Here is a 26,741-nt window from a genome sequence, read left to right as displayed (position 1 = left end):
TGTCTGATTTATGAAAAATAATTAATCCTCAGACTCCCAAAGAATAAAATATAAGCAGACATGGTAATAATAGGGTGAAAAATAATTATTTCTATTTTAAAAGTCCCCTACTTGATTATTCATTAGACACAGGATTCAGAATTTTTCACTTCAGGGAACATTATTCACAAAACCATAAACATGATGGCCATATACTTTTTCCTAGCCCAAAACATAAAGACTTTGGAACATAAAGAAACATTTATTACAATAGGCTTAAAGTCAAACTTAGTATTAAATAAAACATCTAATCATCAATTTGCCAGCATTTGTTCATACAAAATACTTACACTGCTTTTGACATCTTTCAGCTTTGGAAGAATGTCTAATCCGAAGCCATCTGCCTGTCCTCGAGTCTTATTCCCACCGTTCATGTAGTTGCCAAAAGCAAGAACCAAACCCAGGATCTGCATAACCCCGGGGCCATTTTTTAATGTCTGTAAAACAGAATAAAGAACATTTCTCACTCAAAGTCTTCTTTGGATTATCTTAGGTCAGTGGCAGATATTCATATTATACTAATCATCTTGGGTCACATTCAAACTGTATCGTTGCTTATTATTAGGATATTTTAAGAGCAGTGTTTCCAAAGTTAACTTTAAGAAGCTGTACCACCTACAAGCATTCAGGTACGCATTTGTAAACTAAGAGATCCCATTCTAGGCTGTTTCTGGGATACAAGTGAGTGGAAAACAACTACGGCTACAATCGACCACAAAACCCTGTCATTGCCAACTCCCTAACTAGGCTCACCTCTGGAGCAAGAGAAATTTTTGGCATCCGTTGTGGGAAACCAAAACACAGTTGGAAAGATTAATTTCCAAATTTAGACTTATCCCTGAAAAGTCCATATTCACCTTCTTCCAAAACACAAAGCTTAGCTGGAGTTTGCATGTCTTCTTTCCCCTGAAAACGTGTCTTTGATGCCATCTTGCTAGCTTTCCAAACGACTGACCACCACCAGAACGAATGGTACTACTGATATTTGACAAATTGTTCTAAATGGTAATATCGGTAACTTCTGCCAGGCATTTACTCTTAGTTTTTAGAAGAATATTTATCTCCTGTTGAGTCCTACAGCTGTTCCTAGATTATCTGGGGAGAATCATTAACAATTTGTTAAAGGCCCCTTCCAAAACTGAGGGAAAGTAAATAAAATGCCTTCAAATCACATCCAATCCGAAGTCTGATGCAGGAGAGGACTATAGGAAGTGACGAGTTTGTTTTGGCAAGAGCAGAAGGGACAGAAGGGACAGATGCCACAGAGGCAGGAGCATGACAAGTGCCCTCCTGTAACAGGGCCCCTGGGTGGTAGGAGCCTCTCCTTCTCTTCGATCCTGAAACCAGTCGTGGTATGTTCTCTCCCGTGGAACCGCTCTCCTGCAAGTGTACGCGTACTTAGAGTACATGAAAGAAAACGTTTTCAAAAATATGAACCTGACCGGACACAACGAAACGTCAGAACTCAATCGTCAGCATTCTGTGGCCCAGAACCCACCTCGCACAATTTCTGCAGCAACTCCAGTTTGCGACGAATTGAGCAAATGCTTTCTGAAAACGTGGACTGGAACAGAATACAAAAGACTCGCTCTGAGAAGTTGGGGATTAAGGACAGTTCATAAAGGAACCTAAGGAAATAAAGCCAAGTGAAGAGGAAAAATATAATTCATATAAAGAGATGCTTATCCTCCTATCATTCAGAACAATTACGCCGGGAGAACACCACGATTCTGAATGGACAGAGGCTGCCTGGGGTCTGGCCGCCTTCTACAAGGTCCTGAGTGTGCTTACTGTTCGGGCTTGTCCAGAGACTTGGCGTTCTCCTTGTCTTTGGAGGACCGGCCGTGCTTCTCAATTTTTTCCAGTTCATCTGACTGTGCTCTCTGGAAAAAAAAAAAAAAAAAAAAGAAGAATGCCAAGCGGTTATCCAAAATCTGGGGAAATAAATCCCGTAGATTATGATAATCTTAATACAGCAAAACTCTCTATATTTTCATATTTCTTAGCATCTGTGTGCCATAAAGCCTGACTTCATTCATGAAGGCATTTTAAAGTGTAAATATGTTTAATGCAAACCAGATCACCTTGAAACCTTCCAAATAATGTTATTGGCGATTAGTGATCTGCAGAACATTTATTTATTCAAGCATGCTTTAAAACAATACGGTTTTCCTCTCTGGCTTTTTGGCTGTTGGTAATATGCTTTAGAATACAAGAATTTCATTTTAAAAATGGTATGCCTTACTTAGAAATCAATCAAGTTAAATTTGGAAGTAATGTGATCCTAATGTTATAAGATTTTTAAAGCAAAAAAAGTACTTATTTAACTAATACAATCATTGTTTATGACTTTTCTTTTTTTTTAGGGGAAAAATACAATTGAATTATTTAGTCCTAGGACAAAAATAAAAGGTTTTGATTCTTCTGCTGAATTTTCTTTTTGACACAAAAATGGCTTCAGGCTTCTTTTCTTCCAAAGTATCTTCTTTTACCCTTCATCCGAAACTTCTTTCTTTGTAGGAGAGTTTCTTCTGCATTTTCAATATATGGGAGAAGATTTTATAGACATTGAGAAACACAAATCTATTCTTTATGAAAATTTGGATGCTTTTTATGTGTAGTCTTGTCTTTATTTTATAACTCAGGAAGATGTTTCAAAATAGCCAAACACAGTATTTCTATGCATTAAGAAGTGGGAGTAGACTAAGTAGACAAAGAAGTGGGAGGAAGCAGGCTCCCTGCAGAGCAGAGAGCCCGATGTGGGGCTCGATCCCAGGACCCTGGGATCATGACCTGAGCCAAAGGCAGAGGCTTTAACCCACTGAGCCACCCAGGCGCCCCAATAAATAAAATCTTTAAAAAAAAAAAAAAAAAGGAATTAGAAGTACTACTACAGCAGAGAATTAGTCTGCTATCTTCAAGCCCAACCACATTCAATACTCAAACCTCAACAGGGGGCACAAATCCACCTTGCTACAATCTGATGTAGTCATTATGATTGTTGGTTTAGTTTTTGTTTTTTGAACTGGACATAGACTCAACCTACATGACTAGAAGCTGACTCCATGGGCTCCGTAAATTTCCCTGGGTTTAAATAAACACACACAAAATCTCAAGAAACAATGACAAGAGAAATGAAGATGGCTAAGGTAAATCATAATAATAATTGAATACACAAGAGAAAGATAAAACTCCCCAATGTCTTGAGGACAAAGGGACTTTCTGGCAATACTAGAGTTATTCTCCAAATTATTCAGTACGCATAAATCATTAATTGCATAGTTCTTTATACTTGTGCTCTATTAAACCATTTCTGCTGACTTTAGAAAGAAAGCTGCCCTGGGTTGACAGGGCTGCTTTACGGACGAAAAAGAGAACTAAATGCCGTTCGATGCCTTAGGGACCTGGGCCCCTGGGCTCTCTAAACAATAGAAATTAATCAGAGGCCAAACAGGAGTTGAAGGCAAGGCTTTACTTGGGCTTCTGCAGACGCACAAAGGAGACAGCACAAAAGGAAAAGCTTCCTCGGGCTGAGTCCAGGAGGAGAGGGGTCAGGGAGATTTTTAAATTAACCCAGCTGGAAAAAAGGTGCCATCTGAGCATACAGGGGCGGGACTTCTGAGCACCTGAGCACCTGAAGGTCATGCTTCTTCATATCCTGCATCTCTAACACACACGTTAAATCTCCACCCTGGGCATGATTTTTAGTATTATAATGAAGGGAAAAGTTGTGAAAGTTCCATGCAAGGGTCCATCTGGGCACAGACTGGTTTGGTCTGGTCTTTACCAGTCTATGGCAAGCATCCCCTGTCCATAGTCCTGCAAGATGTGGTAATCAAGAGGCACAGACTTTGAGCTCCCTGCCCCAGCCTCCCCCCAGCTCATGGAGGCAGCCAAGGAGCACTGGAGGGGACTGGATTCCAGTCCCTAGTTTGTCTCATATCCCTGATCCACAAGCCCCCTTCTTCCAAATACTTGCAAATGTAATTTTATGGCATTAAAAATAAAATCAATTTTGGAGGCACCTGGGTGGCTCAGTAGGTTAAGCATCCGCCTCTTGATTTCTGCTCAGGTCACAATCTCAGGGTCATGGGATCAAGCCCTGCGATGGGCTCCCCACTCAGCAGGGGGTCTGCTTGAGATTCTGTCTTTCCCTCTCCTTCCACACTTCCCCCTGCTTGTGCTATCTAATAAAGGAATCCTAATAAAATAAAATCAATTTTTAAAAAATCACTATCCACCTTACCAAAAGTCTTTAAATACAATGAATCTACCAAGCGTATCGATAGTACATACACCACATACTACCAGTATGGTGGTAGACATAAAATTTCCAGAAACTGTTACTTCAGAGTTTGACTTTTATTGTTGGCAACAAACGTCAACTGTTTTCCTTGAAGGGACCACTTACTCTGTTCTTTTTCAAGAAAACGTCTACTGAATGCCAGTGTATTAATAACCCCAGTTTGCCAGTCAGATTTTCAAAGAGAAATGATATCCAATGAAAAAGGGCTACCTTGGGGCGCCTGGGTGGCTCAGTGGGTTAAGGCCTCTGCCTTCAGTTCAAGTCATGATCTCAGGGTCCCAGGATGGAGCCTCACATCAGGCTCTCTGCTCAGCAGGGAGCCTGCTTCCCCCTCTCTGTCTCTGCCTGCCTCTCTGCCTACTTGTGATCTCTCTGTCAAATAAATAAATATCTTTGAAATAAAAAAAAAGGGGGGGCTATCTTAATTCGTGACAAGTGCTTTTTATACTGTGCCAGGCAGCAGAAACACCTTATGAAAGAAATATACTCAAGAGTTGAGGTTTAATAAATGTAATAATTTTCACTGTTCATGAGGTGTCTGGGTGGCTCAGTTGTTAAGCATGTGTCTTCAGTTGAAGTCATGATCCCAGGCTCCTAGGATCAAGCCCTGCTTTGGGCTCCCTGCAGGAGGGGAAGCCTGCTTTCCCTCTCCCACTCCCCCTGTTTGTGTTCCTGCTCTGGTTGTCTCTGTCAAATAAATAAAATCTTAAAAAATAATAATAATAATTTTCACTGTTCATTAAAGACACTCTTAAATAAATGTGGCTTTTTTCCCCCCTGCACCTGAAGAATCAGAATGACCAGTACGTGTGGCGCCACTGCCTTGACGGAGGGGGCAGTGCCAGAATGTCTGCCCTTCACTCCTACTGAACCATCAGTGCAAACATTTACACTGTCAAGAAAGCCAGTATCAGCTTAGTGCTGTTATGAAATTCCTTTTTAACTTGTAGACCTCCTTGCAAAGAAGTACAGAACCCCTGGGCACCCATGGACCAACTCTGGGAACTGAGATTTGGTAAAAACTTCCTACCCAACTGATGATTAAATTATCTTCAACATTCACCATATTCAAACACCTCCAGTGACAAAAATTCACTGTCATCTTAAACTGATCACTACATCGTTAAAAACACCATCCCCAAACAAAAGAAGACAAACAAACAAACCAACGAGCTTCTTTATATGAAACAAAAATATTTCCTCTACTTTCAGACATTGGCCCTTGGTCTACTCTCTGGGGTCAATGGCAAGTTCCTTTCAAATATTTGGGAAAGGTAAAATTTTCCTCTTTTGTTTTCTGTGCTAAGCACTTTGGTTCTTTCATTTTATATGGGATCAATGTGAGCCTATCACAATCACAGGTCGTGTGTGAGTAGGTTCCTGATGGCTTAGAAATGAGGCCCCCATAACAGTGTCACGTCCCTCCCCCACTGTCGTCTGCAGCTTAACTCATCACTCTAGAAAAGGCTGGGCTGTTAGTGTCAGCTGAAATGGAGGACAACATTTAGAAGAGCCCCAAACCCTCTCAAGTTATCAGTTGTCTAAAACCTTTGAATTATTTTTCATGTTTACAGGCTCTATTCTCTTTCTCCTATTCCGTATTTATGAAATTGATTGTTTTGGACTCAAGCCTAACAACACATTTGGGGTTTTTTCTATATACAGTCAACGATTCTAAGATTTTATAGCTTGAGATCCTAATTCTGTCATTCTATGGAGCAAAAACTACTTTGAGTTAGGGTAACATGACAGAGCTTCAGAAAGAAGAGGAGATAAGACCCGTGTTTTGAGGAATACGCTGGTTCTAGACAGATGGAGCGCTAATATCATTGACTGGCCTCTAAATCCGCTCTGCTTCTTATAACCCCCATCGCTGTTGAAGACACAGGCATCCACCTGATAACTTGACTGTCACACCTGATCTTCTACCTGGAATACGCATCATTCACTTTGGGCTGCTGCTCTTGGCTTGGCTTATGAATGACTTCCTCTGGAAAGCCTGCCTCAACTGCCTGGCTCTCCATTATAATCATTCTCTTTCCAAAATGATAACACAGAAACTTATATTTGCTTTGTCTTACGCTGTGCTTACCACAGCATCTTATTGTTGATAAAAATATATGCTTGCGCCTTCTACGGATTGGAATGTCTTGAGAATGGCCATGTCTCGGGTATCTCTATGGTCCTAGTAACCAGTATGGCTTATTGTATATAGTGAATAGTAAATAATATTTTTTTAAACACTGAAAAACTGTATCAGTAATTGAATATGACCAAAGAAGGCCTCCGAGTCATGAAGAGACAGGACAAAGAGAAGAATGACTGAACAATATAAGAAGTATTGATGACATAATGATATGCAGATGATTTCAACTGTTTATCAGCATGCCAAGAGTATATTGATGGTACCTATGAGGTCGTTTGAACTCCAAAATAGATACTATGCATGCGTGAGACAGAATTACTCATTTCAAATGCTAGTACAAAATAGGTAAATAAAAATAATAAGAAAGCTATGCCTGGCAAAAGTACATATGAATTCACTCATCATCAACATCACTGACTTGTGTCCCTATCACTCAGCTCACGTGCAGATACTATATGTGTATAGGTACAAGAAGCAGGACTGAAAAATGGGTTCTTAAGCAATGTTAATCAACTTGGCAAGATTCTGCTATTCATTAATATACCACGACCAACTGTTTCTTGCCCATCATTTTGGCTTGCTCCTTGCAAAGCATGAGAGATCAAGCAAAAGTCAGTTATTTTCTACCTGCTAAATCTACATAGTATTGCTCTTAAGTGCAATTTATGTCAAACTAGTGGTTATCAATTTGTACTAGAATGCAGAGGTCATCTGGGTAATTTTGGTTTTGTTTGGCTTCAAAGTAAATTTAGTGTCAAGTGTTCTCTGCTCTACTAGTGTGAGGTAATAATCAAGGTCAGATTTTAAAACATGAATTTTAGGGACTCATTCATCCATTCATTTAAAGGCCCAGTATTTACCAGCATTACACTATACATGAGGGATAAAAGATACGTAAGTTAGGCTTCAGATTCAAGCAAAATCCTAAAACATAACGGACCAAATAGCTCATAACACCACTCTTATTTGCATAACTGTTCTGTAGTGATCTTCCACCACTGCTTTTTAAAACTACATATGACTCCCCTATATGAAGAGGCTGCTGATCTCACTACCAGACCGGTGTAGATTTGTTGAGATAAGTTCATTCTTCATTATGGCCAAATACATGGGCAACACAGTAACACATGTACATATGAACTAATGACATCAGGAAATTTCCAAGCTCCAAATATTCACATCACAATCTTTCCCTCACCCAGTCCTACTCACTTCCATGATTAAATCAGTTCAGTCTCTTTCTTCACTAGATATCCCTTCCTGTACCCACCCCAGTTACCTGCAGATTTACACCAGAATATCTTTTTCTCAAGATTTACTGTGTTTGCCTGTAAATGAAATGGACCTCAGTTGCTGCCAAGCTGGATGTTTTTACCAGTTACCAAAGATTCATCACACTTAAAACCCAGGAACACTCTTCACCTAACCACTGGCCAAAACGAACACAGAGTCCAGGCTGTCGTCACTGATTTCAGCATTTATTTTGAACTCCACTACCCTTGGCTCTGACACCTCTTTAAACTGAATCTCGCAACTCCTAGGAAGAAGTGTTACTTCTACAGAGAGGAAGGGATTGGGGAGCAAGGGGTGGAGAGGGAAGGAAGAACCCTGAGATCAACTGGTATGCATTTCCACTGCCTGAGTCTATTAATGGTGTTAAGCAAATGTTTCTCAAACAGTGTTCCAAAGAATACAAAGAACAACACATTTATTCAACATAGCACTAGAAGTCCTAGCATCAGCAATCAGACAAGAAAAAGAAATGAAATTTTTCAAACTGGCAAAGAAGAAGTCAAACTCTCTCTCGTTGCAGATGGCATGATACTTTATGTCGAAAACCCACAAGACTCCACCCCCAAATTACTAGAACTCATACACCCATTCAACAACGTGGCAGGACACAAAATCAATGCACAGGAATCAGTTGCTTTTCTATACACTAAAAATGTAACTACAGAAAGAGAAATTAAAGAACTGAATCCATTTACAATAGCACCCAAAACCATAAGATACCTTGGAATGAACCTAACCAAAGAGGTAAACAATCTATACTCTAGAAACTACAGAACATTTATGAAAGAGATTGAGGAAGACAAAAAAGATGGAAAAACACTCTATGCTTATGGATTGGCAGAATAAACCTTGTTAAAATGTCTATGCTCCTAGGACAATCTACACTTTCAATATCATGCCTATTAAAATACCATTGGCATTTTTCAAAGAGCTGGAACAAGCAATCCTAAAATTTGTATGGAACCTTAAAAGACTCCAAATCGGCAAGGGAATGTTGAAAAAGAAAAACAAATCTAGGGGAATCATGTTGCTTGACTTCATGCTATATTACAAAGCTGTGATCACCAAGACAGCATGGTACTGGCACAAAAACAGACACATAGATCAAGGGAACAGAACAGAGAGACCAGAAATGGGCCCTCAACTCTATGATCAACTAATCTTTGACAAAGCAGGAAAAAAATATCCAATGGACAGAAAGACAGTCTCTTCAATAAATGGTGCTGGGAAAATTGGACAGCTACATGCAGAAGAATGAAACTAGACCATTTTCTTATGCCACACACAAAGATAAACTCTAAATGGATGGAAGACTTCAATGTGAGACAGGAATCCATCAGAATCCTAGAGGACAACATAGTCAGTAACCTTTGGGCATCAACCACAGCAACTTCTTTCAAATCACATCTCCAAAGGCAAAGGAAACAAAAGCTTTTGGGACTTCATCAAGATAAAAAGCTTCTACACAGCAAAGGAAACAGTCAACAAAACAGAGAGGCAACCTACAGAATGGGAGAAGATATTTGCAAATGACACTACAGATAAAGGGCTGGTATCCAAGATCTATAAAGAACTTCTCAAACTCAACACCCAAGAAACAGTCAAAAGATGGGCAGAAGACATGAATAGACATTTCTCCAAAGAAGACATATGAATGGCTAACAGACACACGAAAAAATGTTCATCATCATTAGCCATCAGGGAAATTCAAATCAAAACCACATTGAGATATCACCTTGCACCAGTTAGAATGGCAAAAATTAACAAGGCAGGAAACAAAAAAAATGTTGGAGAGGATGTGGAGAAAGGAGAACTCACTTACACTGTTGGTGGGAATGCAAGCTAGTACAGCCACTCTGGAAAACAGTATGGCGTTTCCTCAAGATGTTAAAAACAGAGCTACAACCTACAACCCAGTGATTGCGCTACTAGGTATTTCCCCCAAAGATGCAGACATAGTAAAAAGAAGGGGCATACGCACCCCAATGTCCATAGCAGCAATGTCCACAACAGCCAAGCTGTGGAAGGAGCCGAGATGCCCCTCAACAGATAAATGGATAAAGAAGATGTGGTCCATAATTACAATGGAATATTACACAGCCATCAGAAAGGATGAATACCTAGTTTCTTTCAATATTCACAATAAAGCTAATCTTTTTAAAAATGTATTTTTATTTGTTTAGTTAACATATAATGTATTATTTGTTTCAGGGGTACGTGTCTGTGATTATTCTTTAAAGCTTTCTCTTTTTCTTCTACATCATCACCCCTGTCACTTTTATGTTTACTAGGTGATTCTGCCTCCCAATATTGTTCCCTTTGATTATAATCTTCTTTTCCTAGACATCCTCCCAGGCTTCTGCTGGACCCTCCACTTCAGGGACTGCATCCACTATCCAAACACTAACAGCAACCATCTCTACCCCATGTTTCCCTTTATATCCAGAAAGACAAATTACTTTCTCAGTGTTTTAACCTGAATACCTCAGAAGCAACTCAGACCAAAAAAAAGTCTAAAAATAAACTCATGTATACTGCCCCCAAACACTCAGGAATCCTGATTCCAGTAAACTGGGAATCCAGTCACCAGTCAGAAAGCTGGGCATCATGCTGGATGTCTGTCTGCAATTCACTTCCACATCCTTTGACTCACCAAGGCCCGTCTCCACTTCCAGTGCTATCATCTTTGTCTAGACAGCTGCCACCTCTCAGCTCAGAGACTCTGATACCCTGCCTGGTCTATCTGTTATCACCCTTGACTCTAACCTATGTCCTACACAGCACTCAATTTTTGTAAAGATGCTCAGAAGAATACGGACACTCTACTTAAAATCTGTTATTCTTAGAATAATACCACAGACCTTAATGTTTCTACAAAGCCTGCATGGCTCAGCACCCCCTCACCCCACCTTGCTCTACAGCCCATCTCGTGCCGCACTCCCACGTGCTGCATACCTTCTGTTCTCTATGGTTGTCCTTCGGCTCCTTAAATAGATCACACTTCCTCTTTCATATGTGCTTCCCCTGGGCCTACAACATAGCCCGTGCTTCTCATCTTCCACAGTACCCAACACTTCCCTGGTTCAGGTCCAAACTCTCTGCTTTGGGGATGTCTTTCTTAACCTCCTCATCAACAATGAATCTTTCCGCTAACTCATCCTCACTGTAGAAATGCACTTTACTCCATGGCACTTCTCACAATGATAAATGAATATTTAAAGCCTAGCTCCATATTAGAAAGAAAGCTCCAGGAGCACAAGGATAATGTCCATTTTTGTCCATCACTGTAAGACAGTACATGCCTGCAATAAACCAGACATTTAATGATTATCTGATGAAGTAATAATAAATGAATGAATGGATTCTTTAAATATATAAATTCCTCCAAATTCCCTCATTTATTCCTATCATCCTATCTCTTCAGTCTCGATTTTTTCTTCGGCGTCTCTCCTTTCTGCAACAGAAACAACAGCTACCAGGAGCTAAAATGATGGGTCCACTACCAGTGACTGCCTTTGGAGAAGTAGAGGTCAAGATATTTGGTAACATCAATGACAACAGCCAGGAAGCCGGTCTACACTGGATGGTGGTAGAAGGAAGAGTAGGCCCAGTCTCCAAAGAATGAAGTTGTCTTTGCTTTAGATCTGTGCTGTTAGTCCAGCAGCAGCAGCATCCTTACCCTTTCTACATAATTTACTTATCCAGTTCTCCCTGTTCACCAGCCCCCTGCCCTCAGTTAGGTCCATGTTCAAATTTATCTTGGAAAAAAAAATCCTCTTTTTTTTTTCCTATCTAAATCTCAAGCTTACTTCTTCCTTGACCAACCACACCCCTGAATCCCTCCACAACCCTCTATCGCTTCCTCATTCCAACACAGTATCTTGAAGACATACGGACTTCTTTCCTCATCTTTTGTTTGCTTTTTGAATCCCTGCAAACAAGCTTCAACTATTATTTAAATCACTCACACTAAACTCAACAAGGGCCTTCTCGGAGTCCCAGTTTTGTCTGCAGATAAAACAAGAGCTGATATTTATCAAGTACTTAATATTTGTCAGGCAACTCTTCCAAGTGTTTTACGTGCATAATCTAATATAATCCCTACAGTGGCCTAGAGATAGGCGTCACCATTGTCAATCCATCATCAACAGTGTCAAAAATCCCCTTTTTTATAATGAGAAAGTAAAGTTTTTAAAATCTCACCTAGTAAGTGCAGGTGCCAAGATCCAAAGATAGAGTGGTTCATCCATCATCTCCTGATGTCAATGGCCCTACATTTCTTCAGAAAGCTCTACTGAGCCCCAGGCTACCTACTGAGGGGTCCCACATCTTTAAAAAAAATCAACATGAGGACCAAGATGAAGTCATTACACTGCTAAGAGTCCTTCTGCAACTAAAAATCCTAATTCCACAACAAACAGAGGGTTTCAAAAATGGAAGGCAGTCCAGGCGGGCAGCCCCCTCACAACGCGGAGAATGACATGCGCTCCCTGGGTTTTCTCTTCCATGCATTCAGCCTGGATGGGGTATCAGAGAAGCCAGGAACCTGGAACTACCAGCAGACACGGGTTAACAAACAGGTTTTAGAAAAACTTATTTCTAGGAAACATGATCTAGCAAAACAGAATACTTTTCTCTTCACAGAGTCCTACGCTAGCCAAACACCAAAGGAAAAACCGGCCCTTCATGGAATCAGTGTTGCAGGTGGAGAACTGACCTTACACCCAATGTGTCAGCAACACGGTGAAGCTCCTCGGTGGGAGGTGATGCTATTAGCAATCTGCCTCCCCCAACGTCCTCCTATCCTGGTGTCTGGGGGGCCCAGAGGGCAGCTGAATTTCCATTCCCCCACCCAGCAGGAATGAGGTAGAACAAAGTGGTTAAAGGCGGTGTTAGTGAGCATCACAATCTCACTAGAAAATGGGCAAAAGACACAAACAGATATTTCACCGAAGAGAATACACAGGAGAAAAATAACCTCATGAAAAGATGTTCACTGTCAGTTTCCATTGGGAAAATGCACATGGAAATCACAATGAATATCACTATACACCTATCAGAACAGCTAGAATGAACAGATAGTGACTTGTCCCAAGCCAGGATGCAGCAAAACTGGATCTTTTCTATATTGCTGCTGGGAATATAAAATGGAACAGCCATTCTGTAAAACAGCTGAGCAGTTTATAAAAACTAAACATATACTTAACATACCAAACTGTATTGCACTCCTGGGCATTTATTACAAATTAAAGAAACTCAAATCTACACAGAAAACAATTTAATGTACAGGAATGTTCATAACAGTTTTATTTGTAATTGACAAAAACTCAAAACAATCTAAATATCCTTCAAAGAATGAAACATATTGGTACATTCATACCATGGAATGTATGGTTCCTCAGCAAAGGAAAAATGAGCTTTTGATACACTCAACACTTACATGGATCTTAAGGGAATTATGATGAGTGAAAAAAGCTAATATGAAAAGGTTCTATATCATTCGATTTCATTTATGTAACATTCACAAAATGACGAAACTTTAGAGATGGAAAACAAATTGGAAATGGGAAAAAGGAAGCTGGACAGTATAACTGCAGAGGGATGGCATCAGAGATCTTTGAAGAGGTAGAACAATTCTACATCCTGATTACAGTGATGGCTATAAGAATCAACATACAATAACATACAATAATCAACATACAACAACATGCATAGGACTATGTCCATATACATGTACATGCGTGCAAATACACACACACACACACACACAGGAGTGCATATGAAACCAGGGAAATCCAAAAAATGTCTATGAATCATATCAATGTCAACTTCCAGGTCTGAACACTGTAATCTGACTTTCAGCTGTTACATTGCGAAAAACTAGGTGAAGGCTATATTGGCCCCCTATGTATTTTTTGCTATGTCCTCTGAAACTATAATTACTTCAAAATGAAATCTTAAAAACTCAACGTGTCCCATTGATGAACTGTTCCTTTATGTACTCAAGTCTGTACATCCTTCAGGTACCCTAATGCTGGCTTATGACCATCCTCTCAAACACCCAAGAAGGAAGCCTAGTTCTAATCCTTCCCCTCCCCCTTCCAGTTGGGCAACATGTCCTATTTCTTTCATCCCTGAAGACTGAGAAACAACGTTTCCCTCTTCAATCTCGCTGCCTCCCCAGAGCCATGGGACCACATCCATGCCTGTCCGTTTTAACACCTGCCCCAACTTGAGCTCCAGTTCTTCTATTGTACCACTTTCCAGTAACACGGACTTCCTTATCCCAGATACATTATAGTTTTCCACATCTAAGCCTTTGATCAAACTGCTCCATCTGCTGAGAACAATCTCTTGGCTCTCCTCTCAAGCATATTGCCAGCCAACATTTAAGAACAACCCCAAACACCATCACCCCACTCTGACGATTACCCCAGCTCCCTCAACAGTAAATAACTGTTGCCTCTTTAGCAACTATCCTGCTCTTTCCACAAAATTATAGCCTCTAATTATTCTGTTTCATATTTAGCATCAACCGTCTGATCTAACAACCATCCATCTGATGGTTAGGTTCTCTCATTTTATTTCAATTATGGAATGGACTGAGGACTTCTCGGGAATTTTAAGGGGAAATGCTTCTGCATTATTAAATGACCACTTACAATATACTTTTGTACATTACATACTCAACAGTTTATGGGTGGTCTATAGACTATTGGTTGACTCAAACTTTCTCTAATCTTGAACACTAGCTTTTTAAGAGATACACTTTCTATAGTTAACAGACACATATTCCAGCCCCCGCAGATCTTTCTTTCTCAGGTACAATAAACAACTGGGATGTCTTTAAATACCAAGGGCTGAGGGCAATTTGCAAAATGGTTGCCATATACACGTAGCAATCTAAAGCTGTAAGTCTAAGGGCTGAATGGCTCGTCAGAGACCTGAAAACCTTGAACACTTAACCATATATTGGCAAGTATGCGAGTAAACAAGAAATTCCGAGCCAAATACACAAGAAATGCCATCTGGAATCATTAAACTCCCTAAAGAATCACAGCGAAGGGAAATATGTTAAGAGTTTTGTTACGAGAACTGACTATATTCCCTTAAAAAATTTGTTGTCCAGTTAAATTTTAGTTGTCGCAATCATGGGAACAAGGAGGGAAGGCGGATGGATGACCTTTCAAGCTCCTATGTCAGAACGATCAAAAGTTATTCCTGTCGTACATGATTTCAAGTCATGATCCAGCTTTGCTATTAACCAAGGCTCTTAGTAGGTACTTAAAACAAACAATGTTTGCTACCACTGAAAGCTTTCTACTTCGTATGACCATACACAGATCAAACCTGAAAGTCCCCTACATAAACCACAATATTCCTACTCTTAAGTACATTCCTGTAACATCAGTAGATTAAAGAAATTTAAAGAAGGTATAGTGAACATTCATGGCATTAGGTTGGAAAAGTGTATCGTGTTGCTAGCCAGCTGCACCATTTTTCTGCTGCCTGCGCACCCTCACGGAAAAATACTGGGAAGCGCTTAGTGTGTGTGTCACAAGAGACTGTCGCCTCAGGAGAGCAGAGTAGTTATTATAGAGTGAATGTGCAAAAAATGCTTTCTCTATCCTCCCAAGCTGAGAGGCTTGTTAATGTTCTCAAAGAGAGAAACACGAGGCAGGTCACAGAAAGGGATTTATAAAAAAAAAAAAAAAAAAAAAAAAAACAATGGCTGGGTGGAGAGACAGGTTTACCGAAAAACACTCAATGCAGAAGTGGACCCATGCAGTTCAAAACCATGTTGTTCAACCATAATCTAGCTAAGAAAACTTGGCAAGGCTAGTGTTACAATTCACGGTTGCAGCTATTTATAAAAATAAATAAACTTTTTGTAGTGTTTACTGTGTGCAAAGGCAATGCAATACTAAGGGGGAGAAGCAGACAGAGCGCCGTCACGCTACGGGAGAGTACGGGAGTAGAGATCACCAGCGTATGGTATGGAATACATAGGCCAGTGCCCCGCAGAGGACAGCTGTGTTGCTGTAAGTCTGTAACAGGGAGGAATGCCTGAGGAAGGAAGAAGAACTGAAGATTCAGAAACGTTCACGAGAAGATGGTAGTAGGAATTTGCTATGTCAAAGGATAGTTCTTTCCTTTCTGTTCTAGTGGAAGGACCAGGAGGCTCTGCGAAATGGACAGGTCAGGTGGCTGGAAGCAAGCAACTAAGCTGCAAATAATAAGTAGCCATGAACTCTACAAGCCAAGAGTGAACATGAAAATATTAAGTGTTCTCCGATGAGTCAACATTTTAATATCACCAATCAAATTAAAACCTCATATTAAAATGAGGTGAAAATGTACATGAACGATCCCACATTGTTTCTTTCCACGGCAGCTGTGGTCAGCATTTTAACTCTTGTTTTCCAAGGACTTCACAGGAGATACTTTCTTCAGCAGAAGAAACAGAGCTATCAAAAACTCAATAATGTTATGATTTGGCAGGCATAATCACATGTTAGATGAACAAAAAAGAAATGTAATTTCTGGTTTTTATTAAGTCTACAGAGTCAATCTGTAAGTGATTCAAGATCTAAAGCTTTTCCTTTTTAATTCTGAAATTCACCTTAAGCACATTTTTACTTGAAAATGAGCAAACTTGCAGGAATTCCATGAACCAACTCAATAAAACAATGAAATATGAGAGTATTGTTTTAAAATAGCTACGTGAAGAAAGCCAATACTCCTCTCACATTTGTTTGAAGAAACTAATGATTAAATGTTGCTTAAAACATGAATCAGTTAAATACCTCTAGGAAGTTATGGGAACACAGATGGTTAATCCAATTCATTTTCATTAATGTAATAGGGTATACACTTTTGAGGACGCTGTATCATGTGACATGCGCTATAACTTTCTTCCAGATTAAAGTTTATGGTATGTCAACTACTACCCTAAGTAAAGATTACTAAAACTATAAAGTATGCCTGTGAAATCCAATCCTGAGAAGTGTAAAGTTAAACCTCTAATTCTTTCTACCCTACTTGCTTTTTCCCCCCCTCTCCTTCTAATTGGATTAGAACTGTTTAATTACAAAGAGGTGTGGGTTTTTTTTTTTTTCTCTTCCTATATTTTTTATATTTTTTCTTCATCTGAACTTCTAATGGGATTCACTTCAGGGTTTGGCTTGGTTTTAATGTTTAACAGTTAATGTTTCTTAAATATGAGATAAAGGAAAAACTGAACCATTATCTGGGGATAAACAATTCAATTGATAGTTACACGTGGTCATTTTGACAGACACATTTTTGGCTTGAAATTAATCATTCAAAACACTCAAGAAAAAAATAAGGACTCCGCCCTAACTACTCTCCACCGCTTTTCCACAGCCCATCACTTTCCACCTACCTGCAAACTCACCTGGCCACGTAAGGAGGATATATTAAGAATTGGGAGCAATATTTTTAACCAACTGTAAATATTATATACTGTTCATGAAGGAACTTTACTCTCTGAACTCAATGATAGTCACGAACCCCAAATAAACTATAAAGATTTTTGTTTTAAAAAAACTCAGTAGGATGTACTGTATTTAGTAACTATGTGGTTTCACTAGGTTTTAATTCCTCCGTAAACAGGAATCGGGCCCTCAGGATTGTGGTTTTTGAAATTAGGGTGTGTTTAGATTTGGAGACTGCCCAAAATTCATTCACATCTAGAAGAGAAAGCTGACTGCCAAACATATGCAATGAGGGGAGAAAAAAAAGATTACATTCTAAATAAGGTTTGTATAACAAATACTTCCATCTGTTTCACAGAGATCAAATAGAACTACTTTAAAACAGTCCGATGACATTTAAGCATCTGGCAAAAAGAAAGCGTGTATTTATGGGAAAGGATTCAGGTTAGCTATGTTTTTTGTCCTCAAGTATAAGTAGTGGAATGGTAAATACGATTATTCTTCATATTGAATAGTAAAAAACTGAGTTTATATATTAATTTATTTTTTTATACATGAAACTTAAATGTCCCCTCAAGTATCACTAAAAAGTATTAAGGAAAAATTAAGACTCTATCCAGGTATCTTTCAAACACTGTTTCGGATCGGAGATCAATAATCACAGTTATTAACACCATAAAGTCTGAAAGATTTCCAAGGAGAACTCAAGCCACGTACAGGCATGAACATATCACTTCTTCCTTCTGGAAACACCTTCATATGAGCAAGGCTGAGGTCATATGTAGGGATGAGTCGCCAAAAAAAAAAAAAAAAAGGCAAACCTCCCCCGAGCCTCAACCCTCCCTACCATCCATGCCAGTTATTGCCTCTCAGCCCTCAATTTAAATCGACAGAGAGATCACAAGTAGGCAGAGAGGCAGGCAGAGAGAGAGGGGGGAAGCAGGCCCCCTGCCGAGCAGAGAGCCCGATGCGGGGCTCGATCCCAGGACCCTGGGATCATGACCTGAGCTGAAGGCAGAGGCTTTAACCCACTGAGCCACCCAGGTGCCCCAGCCCTCAATTTAGCACATAAACCCATTCCGGGATAACGGATGGAGCTCTTAGAATGTCCTAACATGGTGTTAACCTCTGCCAGTAGGAAGCCCTGCAGGCGGAAGGGGGCTCCTCTTCCTGACTCGAGCACACAAGCCTTTGCCTTTCATCCTCCTGCTGCACAGGTAATCAGCGGTAGAGGTGTATGAGGACACCTGGGGGTCCTCTGCCCAAAGTGCGGCAGCAAACCAGAGCGCAGAATCTCACGCAACCAAGGGCAGGTGACCTCTTCATGCCTGATGAGGACAGTGCGCTCTGTATGCCTTTGCACCCGCCATGGCTCACCTGTGACCTGAGACCTGTTTCTTGGGCTCGAAGCACAGACACTGTATGCTCTGGTTTCTTGCCCTCTCGGCATCCTGACTCCTGCATGCCTGCTGACCTGCTGTCTCCTGCTCGCCCAGACTGGGGAGCAGCTATGATGCAGGCAGAACCGTAGGCTGCACCCATACATTCTCCAGGGGAGATCTGCACCCCGGCCTTAGGGAGAGAGCTCCCCTCTCAGGGTTTTCCTTCCTTGGGCACTCTCCTCCTATCCTTCGACACCACCTAGAGTGGTCTTGACATTCCTGGGCTCTCCTAGCACGGGTTAATCACTCACTATAATAAACCTCCATAGACACTACTCCATGGTTTCTAGTTGTTGACTGGATCCAGACTGAGGGACCATCCCACACCTACCTTCCAGCCTGAGACTGCTGGACAGGATACCCACAGACCCCCTTGTGTGAGTGACTGGACAACTGAAACCGAACAGAACCGAAATGGAATTCTGATTTCCCTCTCCTCAACCAAAGCACTTCCACGTATCAGCTAATGGCAACCCTACTGTTTCTATTGCCTGGGCCAGATTTCTTGAAGTCACCCTTGAGTCCTCTTTCTCATAGTCTGTATCCAAATCATCAGCAAATTCTATTGATTTATTTCTTAAAATATTTCCAGAATCTGACCACTCCTCACCAACTCCACTACTTCTACTATGGTCCAAGTCATTATTGTCTCTTATCTCCTAATAGTCTCTGACATTTCATCTTGTCTCCCCATAATCTATTCGTCAGTAGTCAAAATTTCCTTCTACAATGTGAATCCTCTGATTAAAACTCTGGGTGTATTAAATTCCCATTTCGAGGTGCCTGGGTGGCTCAGTTGTTAACTCAGTTATCTGCCTTCAGCTCAGGTCATGATCCCAGGGTCCTGGAATCAAGACCCACATCAGGCTCCCTGCTTGACAGGAACCCTGCTTCTCCCTTTCCCACTTCCCCTGCTTCTCCCTCTCCCACTCCCCCTGCCTGTGTTCCCTCTCTTGCTGTCTCTCTCTCCATCAAAAAATAAAATCTTTTTTTTTTTTAAAAGATTTTATTTATTTATTTGACAGACAGATCACAAGCAGGCAGAGAGGCAGGCCTGCAAAATTCCCATTTTGCTCAGAGTAAAAGTCAAAATCTTACAAAGGCCTATAGGGCCCTAGAGGAACTGGTTCCCATAATGCATCTTTATCTCTGACTATACTTCCCTCCCGACACCATTTCATTTGGGCCCCCTGCTGTTCCTTGAATACAACAACTTCTTCACACCTTAGGCTGATTCATCACCAGGACATCCACACAGCATTCTCATCCACAATTCTTACTTAAAATATCATCTTTGGATAAAAATATTTTAAATTTTAAATATTTAATATTTAAATTTTAATATTTAAATTTTAATATTTAAATACTGAGCAATCTCCATTTTCCTCAAATTTGTTTATTTTTCTCTATAGCACAAAAATAAACATTATACATGCATCTACTCTAGAAAACCCTACACTTGAGGTCTTTAAAGTAATTATACTGACTTCTTATAATGACTATTTATATCCAATTATAAAATTTTATTTTCATGCAATAATTCTTACCATAAGAACTGTTAAGTGGAAGAAACACATAAAAGGGCTACATATTCAGTTATTTTTTAATAACTAAGATAGTAACCATATTAAGTTATAACTACATAATAGATAATTCCTTGGAATTATATAATAGACATATTTCTGAAGGTGTGGGTTTACTTCAACTGCATTATAGTAACATTTCCCACACTACAAAATACTCAATTCTCCTCACCATGTTAATAATTTGATTGAAGGTATTGAAAGAAAAACAAAACAAATCTGATTGAAATTTGAGGATTCGATGAAAAGGATTCGATTAAAAATGCCTCCCCATCTGAAGTTTACCATTTGATTAGGCTTATATTATGACTATACAGTTTTATTTTTAAGTTAATGATTCCCTCAACTTATTTGATTAAGCAACACATTTTCATCACGACCTAGAGAAACAATAGTATTTCACTTAATCTAGTTTAGAAAACACAATACTAGGAAACATGCACTTCCAAAAATGAATAAATTTCTTTTTTTAACAAAAACCAAATTGTACAGTAGAGAGAGTACTGAATTCATTTAAATGTTAAGTTTTGTTCAGAAAAGAAAATAATTAAGTACAACTACATATATAAAAATTACATTATAGGGGCGCCTGGGTGGCTCAGTGGGTTAAAGCCTCTGCCTTTGGTTCAGGTCATGATCTCATGCAGGGTCCTGAGATCGAGCCCCACATCGGGCTCTCTGCTCAGCGGAGAGCTGCTTCCTCCTCTCTCTCTGCCTGCCTCTCTGCGTGCTTGTGATCTCTCTCTGTGTCAAATAAATAAATAAAATCTTTTAAAAAAAAGTACATTATGTACATTTTAAATACACAATTATTTGTGTATAAAAAAATCAGGAAAATCCGATCACCTCAAAAAAGAAAACAAAACCTGCAGATGCCAACACCAATGATTCACATGTTCAAGTTATCAGACAAGATTTTAAATCAACTGATATAACTATGTTTCATTACATTAAAAAAGTATATTAAAAATGAGTAAAAAGAGTGCTTGCTTTGGCAGCACATATACTAAAATGAGTAAAAAGATAAGGAATGTCAAAAATAATCACAAAAAAACCAGAACTTTATCTATAAAAGTAACCAAATGAAAATCCTAAAAAGGAAAATTATAATATTGAAAATAAAACTTTTCTTTGAATGGGTTGAAATAAAGATGACAGAGGAAAGAGTCAGTGAAAATATCCAAAATAATGAACAGAGAGAAGAAAATACTGGAAAATAAATGAACAGAGATGCAGCGACCACTGTGAAAATATCCAAAGCTCTAAAAGATGTGTCACTGGAAACTCAAAAGGAGAGGATTAAGAAAACAGGATCGAAAGAATATTTTAGAGTTAAATGATGGAAGGTAGAAAATTTTCCAAATGTGATGAAACACAAATATATAGAATCAAGATGTTCATCAAACTCAGTCACAATAAATAAAATAATGCCCAGATATTTTTAATGCTACCATGAGAAAGAGTGGAGGGTCAGGGGTAAACAGAATATATTTCATATGCATAAAGAAAGAAACTGTCAACTTAGAATTCTATATCCAATGAAAATGTCATTCAGAAATGAAAGTCAATAAAGATATTCTAAGATAAAAGAAAATAAGGAGTACTCACTATGGAATGATCAGTACCCAAAGAATATTAAACATACTTCCTCAGGCTGAAGGGAAATTATACTAGCGGGAAACCTGATCTTTAAGAACAAAGTAAAAGGGAGTAATGTTAGCAAGATGCTGGAATAAGAAGTTGTGGACTCTTCTTCCCCACACAGACACACAGACGCAACAACAATGACACATTTAACAATTCACTTTGTGAGAAAACCAGAAACTAGATAAGAGACTCCTGCACCCTGGGCAAGTATGAAGCAAGCCATATTGAAACTGATAGGAAAAGTTGAGACATACTCTTGTCATAATCTCCACCACTGGCACAGTGCATTACAGTTGGGAGACAACCCCATCATCCTTCTTCTCCCTGAGTTGTAAGGATTCTGGTCTGCACAGAGAGTAATCCTTTTTTTTTTTTTTTTTTTTTTTTTTTTTCTGGTTACCACTCAAGGGTCTAGTTTCTAATTCACTTGTCTCTGAGAAGTGACAAGAGTCCAGCATTCACTGTTACCTATGGGGGCTACAAAGAACACAGCAACAGTCTGAATTAGAGTACAGGCACTTGCCATAGTTCCTCCTTCTGGCCCGGGGTGCAGAGAATGGGTAGCAAACTCCAGCTCCCAGCTCTTGCTAAGAAGTAAAGGAGTTGGACGAGATATCTAGCATCCAACTCTTCTAGCTATTACCAAAAGAGATTAACTTGTAACTCACCTGTCTCTGATAGCAGCATTCACTAGTCCCACAGGGGTTCATGGAAAATAGCAGTTTGTAACGTATACAGCCTTTGCTACAGCTACCTCCCCTGGCTTAGCAAAGAACAAGCAGGCAATAAATTCCACTTCCCAGCATTCTTCTGAGGTGTGAAGAAATTAGACCAACATCCCAACTTTTTCAGCAGCTCCTCAAAACATCGGTTTCCTTCTTGCCTCAGAGAACTACTGGGTCCTGGCATATTCTAGATACCTGGACGCCTCTGCAAGCAAAAACTGAGCAGTTGGGACTAGCATGAAGGTTTCAGAGGCACCCAGAATTTTTGGACAGGTGATTGGCAAGGGTCTTCTGTACAAGACCAGGCTGTTTAGTCTAATGCACAAACACCAACTCAGGGAATCAAGGAAAATGAAGAAATAGGGAAATGAGTTCCAGATAAAAGAACAAGATCAATGTCCAGAAAAATAACTCTAATGAAATGGATATAGAAAATTTACTTGATAAAAAATTCAAAATTACTATCTTAGAGATGCTCACTGAGGTCAGGAGAGCAATGTAGGAATAAAGTGAGAATATATCAACAAAGAGAAAGTATTAAAAAGGATCAAACACAAATTATAGAGCTGAAGAACACAATAACTGAACTGAAAAATTCAAAAAAGAGGTTCAATCACACTAGATCAAGCAGAAGAAAGTATCAGTAAACTCAGAAACGGCTCATTGGAATTAATCCAGTAGATAAAGAAGCAAAAAGGAAAAAAAGAATGAGGATGAGTGAAGACAATTTTCGTGACTCACTGACACTATAAGCAGATCTATATACATATTATGGGAGTGCCAGTTAGTTAGACAAGAGAGAGAAAGAAGAAAAAAGCTTATTTAAAGAAATAATGGCTGAAAACTTCCAAAATCTTAGAAAAGATATAGCTATCCAGTTTCATGAGGCTCAAAGGAACTTCCACAAGATCAAGACAAAAGAGCTTATCCCAAGATACGTTTTAATCAAAACGTCAAAAGTCAAAGACAAGGGTAATTTTTAAAGCAGTGAGGAAAAAGGGGACTTGGCAGAAACAAGAAAATCCCCATAAGGCAATCAGCATATTTCTGAGCAGACACAATGTAAACCAAGAGGGAGTGAGGATATACACAAAGCACTGAAAGAAAAAGCTTGTCAGTCAAGAATACTATACTCAACAAAACTGCTTTCAAAAGTAAAGGAGAGATAAAAACCTTCCCAGGTAAACAAAAACTGGGGGAGTTTAGCACCAGTAAACATGTCTTACAAGAAATGCTAAGGAGAATTCTTCAACTTCAAATGAAAAGACACTAAACAATTTATTACATATGAAAGTATAAAATTCACCGGTAAAATCAAACACATAGATTATCTGTATTACAGGAATGGTAGTGAAAAAAAAAAATCACTTTTAATCCCAGTATAAAAGTTGAGAGACAAATGTACTAAAACTATAGCCAAAAGTATAATAACTAATAAACACACGAGAGAAATATATGTAAATTGTGAAATCATTATAAAATGTAGGCAAAGAAATAAAAGTGTAGAGTTTTTACATGTAAGTAAAATTAAATATTATCAGCATAAAATTAACTATAATAATTATATTTTGTGTAACCCCATGTAACCACAAAGAAAATGCCTACAGAAGCTACAAAAAATAAAAAGGGATCATAGCATACAAATAAGAAACAGAAAAAAAAAATAACAACAAAACATAAAGGAAGACAGAAAGAGCAAAGACGGACAAAAGTTCTAAAGACAAGCAGGAAACAGTTGTCAAAACGGTAACAAATACTATAATTACTTCAAATGTAAATGGATTAAAGTCACCAACAGAGGGACTAAATGGTTTAAAAAAAAAAAACCAAGATGCAACTCTATATTATCTACACGAGACTCATCTTTAGATTTAGGGACACACAGGCTGAAAGTTAAATGGATGGAAAAACACATCCCATGCAAATAGTAACCAGCAAAGTAGGTTACACCCACATCAGAAAAAAATAGACGTTAAGTCAAAAACTATTGTAAGAAGGGCGCCTGGGTGGTTCAGTGAGTTAGGCCTCTGCCTTCAGCTCAGGTCATGATCCCAGGGTCCTGGGATCGAGCTCCGCAAGAGGCTCTCTCCTCGGCAGGGAGCCTGCTTCCCTTCCTCTCTCCCTGCCTGCCTCCCTGCCTACTTGTGATCTCTGTCTGTCAAATAAATAAATAAAATCTTTAAAAAATATATTATCAGAGACAGACAAGGTCATTATATAAGGATAACAGGGCAAATTAGGAAGATACGACATTATAAATATATACACATCCGATATCTGACCACCTAAATATATAAAGCAAACACTGACAGATCTGAAGAGAGAAATAAACAGCAATAGAATTTATCGATGGGAACTTTAACATTTCTCACTTTCAATAGTGAATAGATAAGCAGTCAGAAAATCAACAAAGAAACACTGGACATGATTAAGGCCAAGTGGACCAAACAAACACAGAGAGAACTTTTAACCCATCAACAATGGAATACACATGCATCTCAAGCACACACAGAACATTCTCCAGGACAGATCATATGTTAGAGTTCATAAAACAAGTTTTAGAAATTTAGGAAGATTGATGCAATACCAGTATCTTTTCTGATCACAATGGAATGAAAGTAGAACTCAGTAGCAGAAAGAAAACCACAAAAGTCACAAGTAGGTGTAAATTAAACAAGACTCATTTGAACAACCAATGGTTCAAATAAGAAACCAAAAGGGAAATTATAAAATATCTTGAGACAAATAAAAATGAAAACACAACATATCAAAACGTATGGAATGCAACAGAAGCAGTATTGAGGTGGAAATTTATACAATAAACACCTATATTAAAAAAGAAGAAATAACATATTGAGGAATATCCATACTCTTTTCCAGAGTGGATATACCTGCTTGTTAAGTGAAATAAGTCAAGCCGAGAAAGGCAATTTTCGTATGGTTTCATTCACATGTGGAATATAAGGAACAGCACGGAGGACCACAGGTGAAGGGAGGGAAAACTGAATGGGAAGAAATCAGAGAGGGAGGCAGACCATGACAGACTCTGGACTCCAGGAGACAAACTAGGGTTACAGAGGGTAGAGAGTGGGGAGACGTGTTAGCCAGCTGTTGGGTATTAAGGAGGGCACGTGTTGTGATGAGCACTGAGTGTTATCTGCAACTAATGTATCGTTGAACACTACATCGAAAACTAGTGAAGTGCTATATGTTAGCTAACTGGACATAATAATAATAATAAAAAAAAGAATGCCTCAAAGAGGAGGAAAAAAATTTTCAAACTCTTAAAAAGAAAAGAAGAAATAAACCACCTAACTTTATACCTCAAGGAACAAATTACAAAAGCACAAACTACATCCAGAGATAGAAGAAAAAGAGAAATAAAAAGATTAGAGCAGAAATAAAATAGAGAATACAGAAACAATAGGAAAAAATCAGGGAAACTAAGAGACTTTTTAAAAGATAACCAAATTTAAAAAAAAAAAAAAAAAAGCTAACCAAATTAACAAACCTTTAGCTAGAATAACCAAGAAAAAGAGACCAGACTCAAATATATACAACCAGAAATTAAAAAGAAGACACCACAACTGATGCCACAAAAATAAAAATGATCAAGAGACAAACTATAAAAAATTGTAAGCCAATAAAATAGATAACCTTGGAAAAAACAAATTAGTTCCTAGGAATATACAACCTACTAAGACTGAATCAAAAAGAAAAAGAAAGCCTGAACAGACCTGTACGAACTAAGGAGAATGAATCAGTAATCAAAAATCTCCTGACAAATAAAAGCCCAGGACTAGGGGCACCTGGATGGCTCAGTGGGTCAGGCCTCTGCCTTTGGCTAGGGTCATGATCTCAGGGTCCTGGGATTGAGTCTCGCATGAGGCTCTCTGCTCAGCGGGGGGCCTGCTTCCCCCTCCCCTCCGCCTACCGGTGATCTCTCTCTCTCGCTGCTGCACAGCGAAGGAAACAGTCAACAAAACAAAGAGGCAACCCACAGAATGGGAAAAGATATTCACAAATGACACTATAGACAAAGGGCTGATATCCAAGATCTATAAAGAACTCCTCAAACTCAACACACATAAAACAGATAAAA

The 26,741-nt window shown here is 39.1% G+C and overlaps 1 protein-coding gene across 2 annotated transcripts in view; it reads right to left on the bottom strand.

Moving 5' to 3' along the window:
- Positions 1-26,741, bottom strand: part of FMN2 (formin 2) — a 373,618-nt gene that overhangs the window by 134,967 nt on the left and 211,910 nt on the right. Inside the window, exons 9-11 of one of the 2 annotated variants that reach the window (XM_059412485.1) lie at positions 1,831-1,922; positions 1,538-1,667; positions 330-476 (exon numbers count right to left, since the gene is read on the bottom strand). In XM_059412485.1, the coding sequence (XP_059268468.1) occupies positions 330-476; positions 1,538-1,667; positions 1,831-1,922 (369 nt within the window). Of the gene's footprint in view, positions 1-329; positions 477-1,537; positions 1,668-1,830; positions 1,923-26,741 lie in introns of those variants that run through there. The other variant, XM_059412486.1, reaches the window with a different exon arrangement.

This window comes from Mustela nigripes, chromosome 10 (assembly GCF_022355385.1).
Source record: "Mustela nigripes isolate SB6536 chromosome 10, MUSNIG.SB6536, whole genome shotgun sequence".
In the NCBI taxonomy this organism is placed as follows: domain Eukaryota; kingdom Metazoa; phylum Chordata; class Mammalia; order Carnivora; family Mustelidae; genus Mustela; species Mustela nigripes.
Note: the sequence above shows the minus strand (reverse complement) of the source record. Positions and strands in the feature narration are given on the sequence as shown.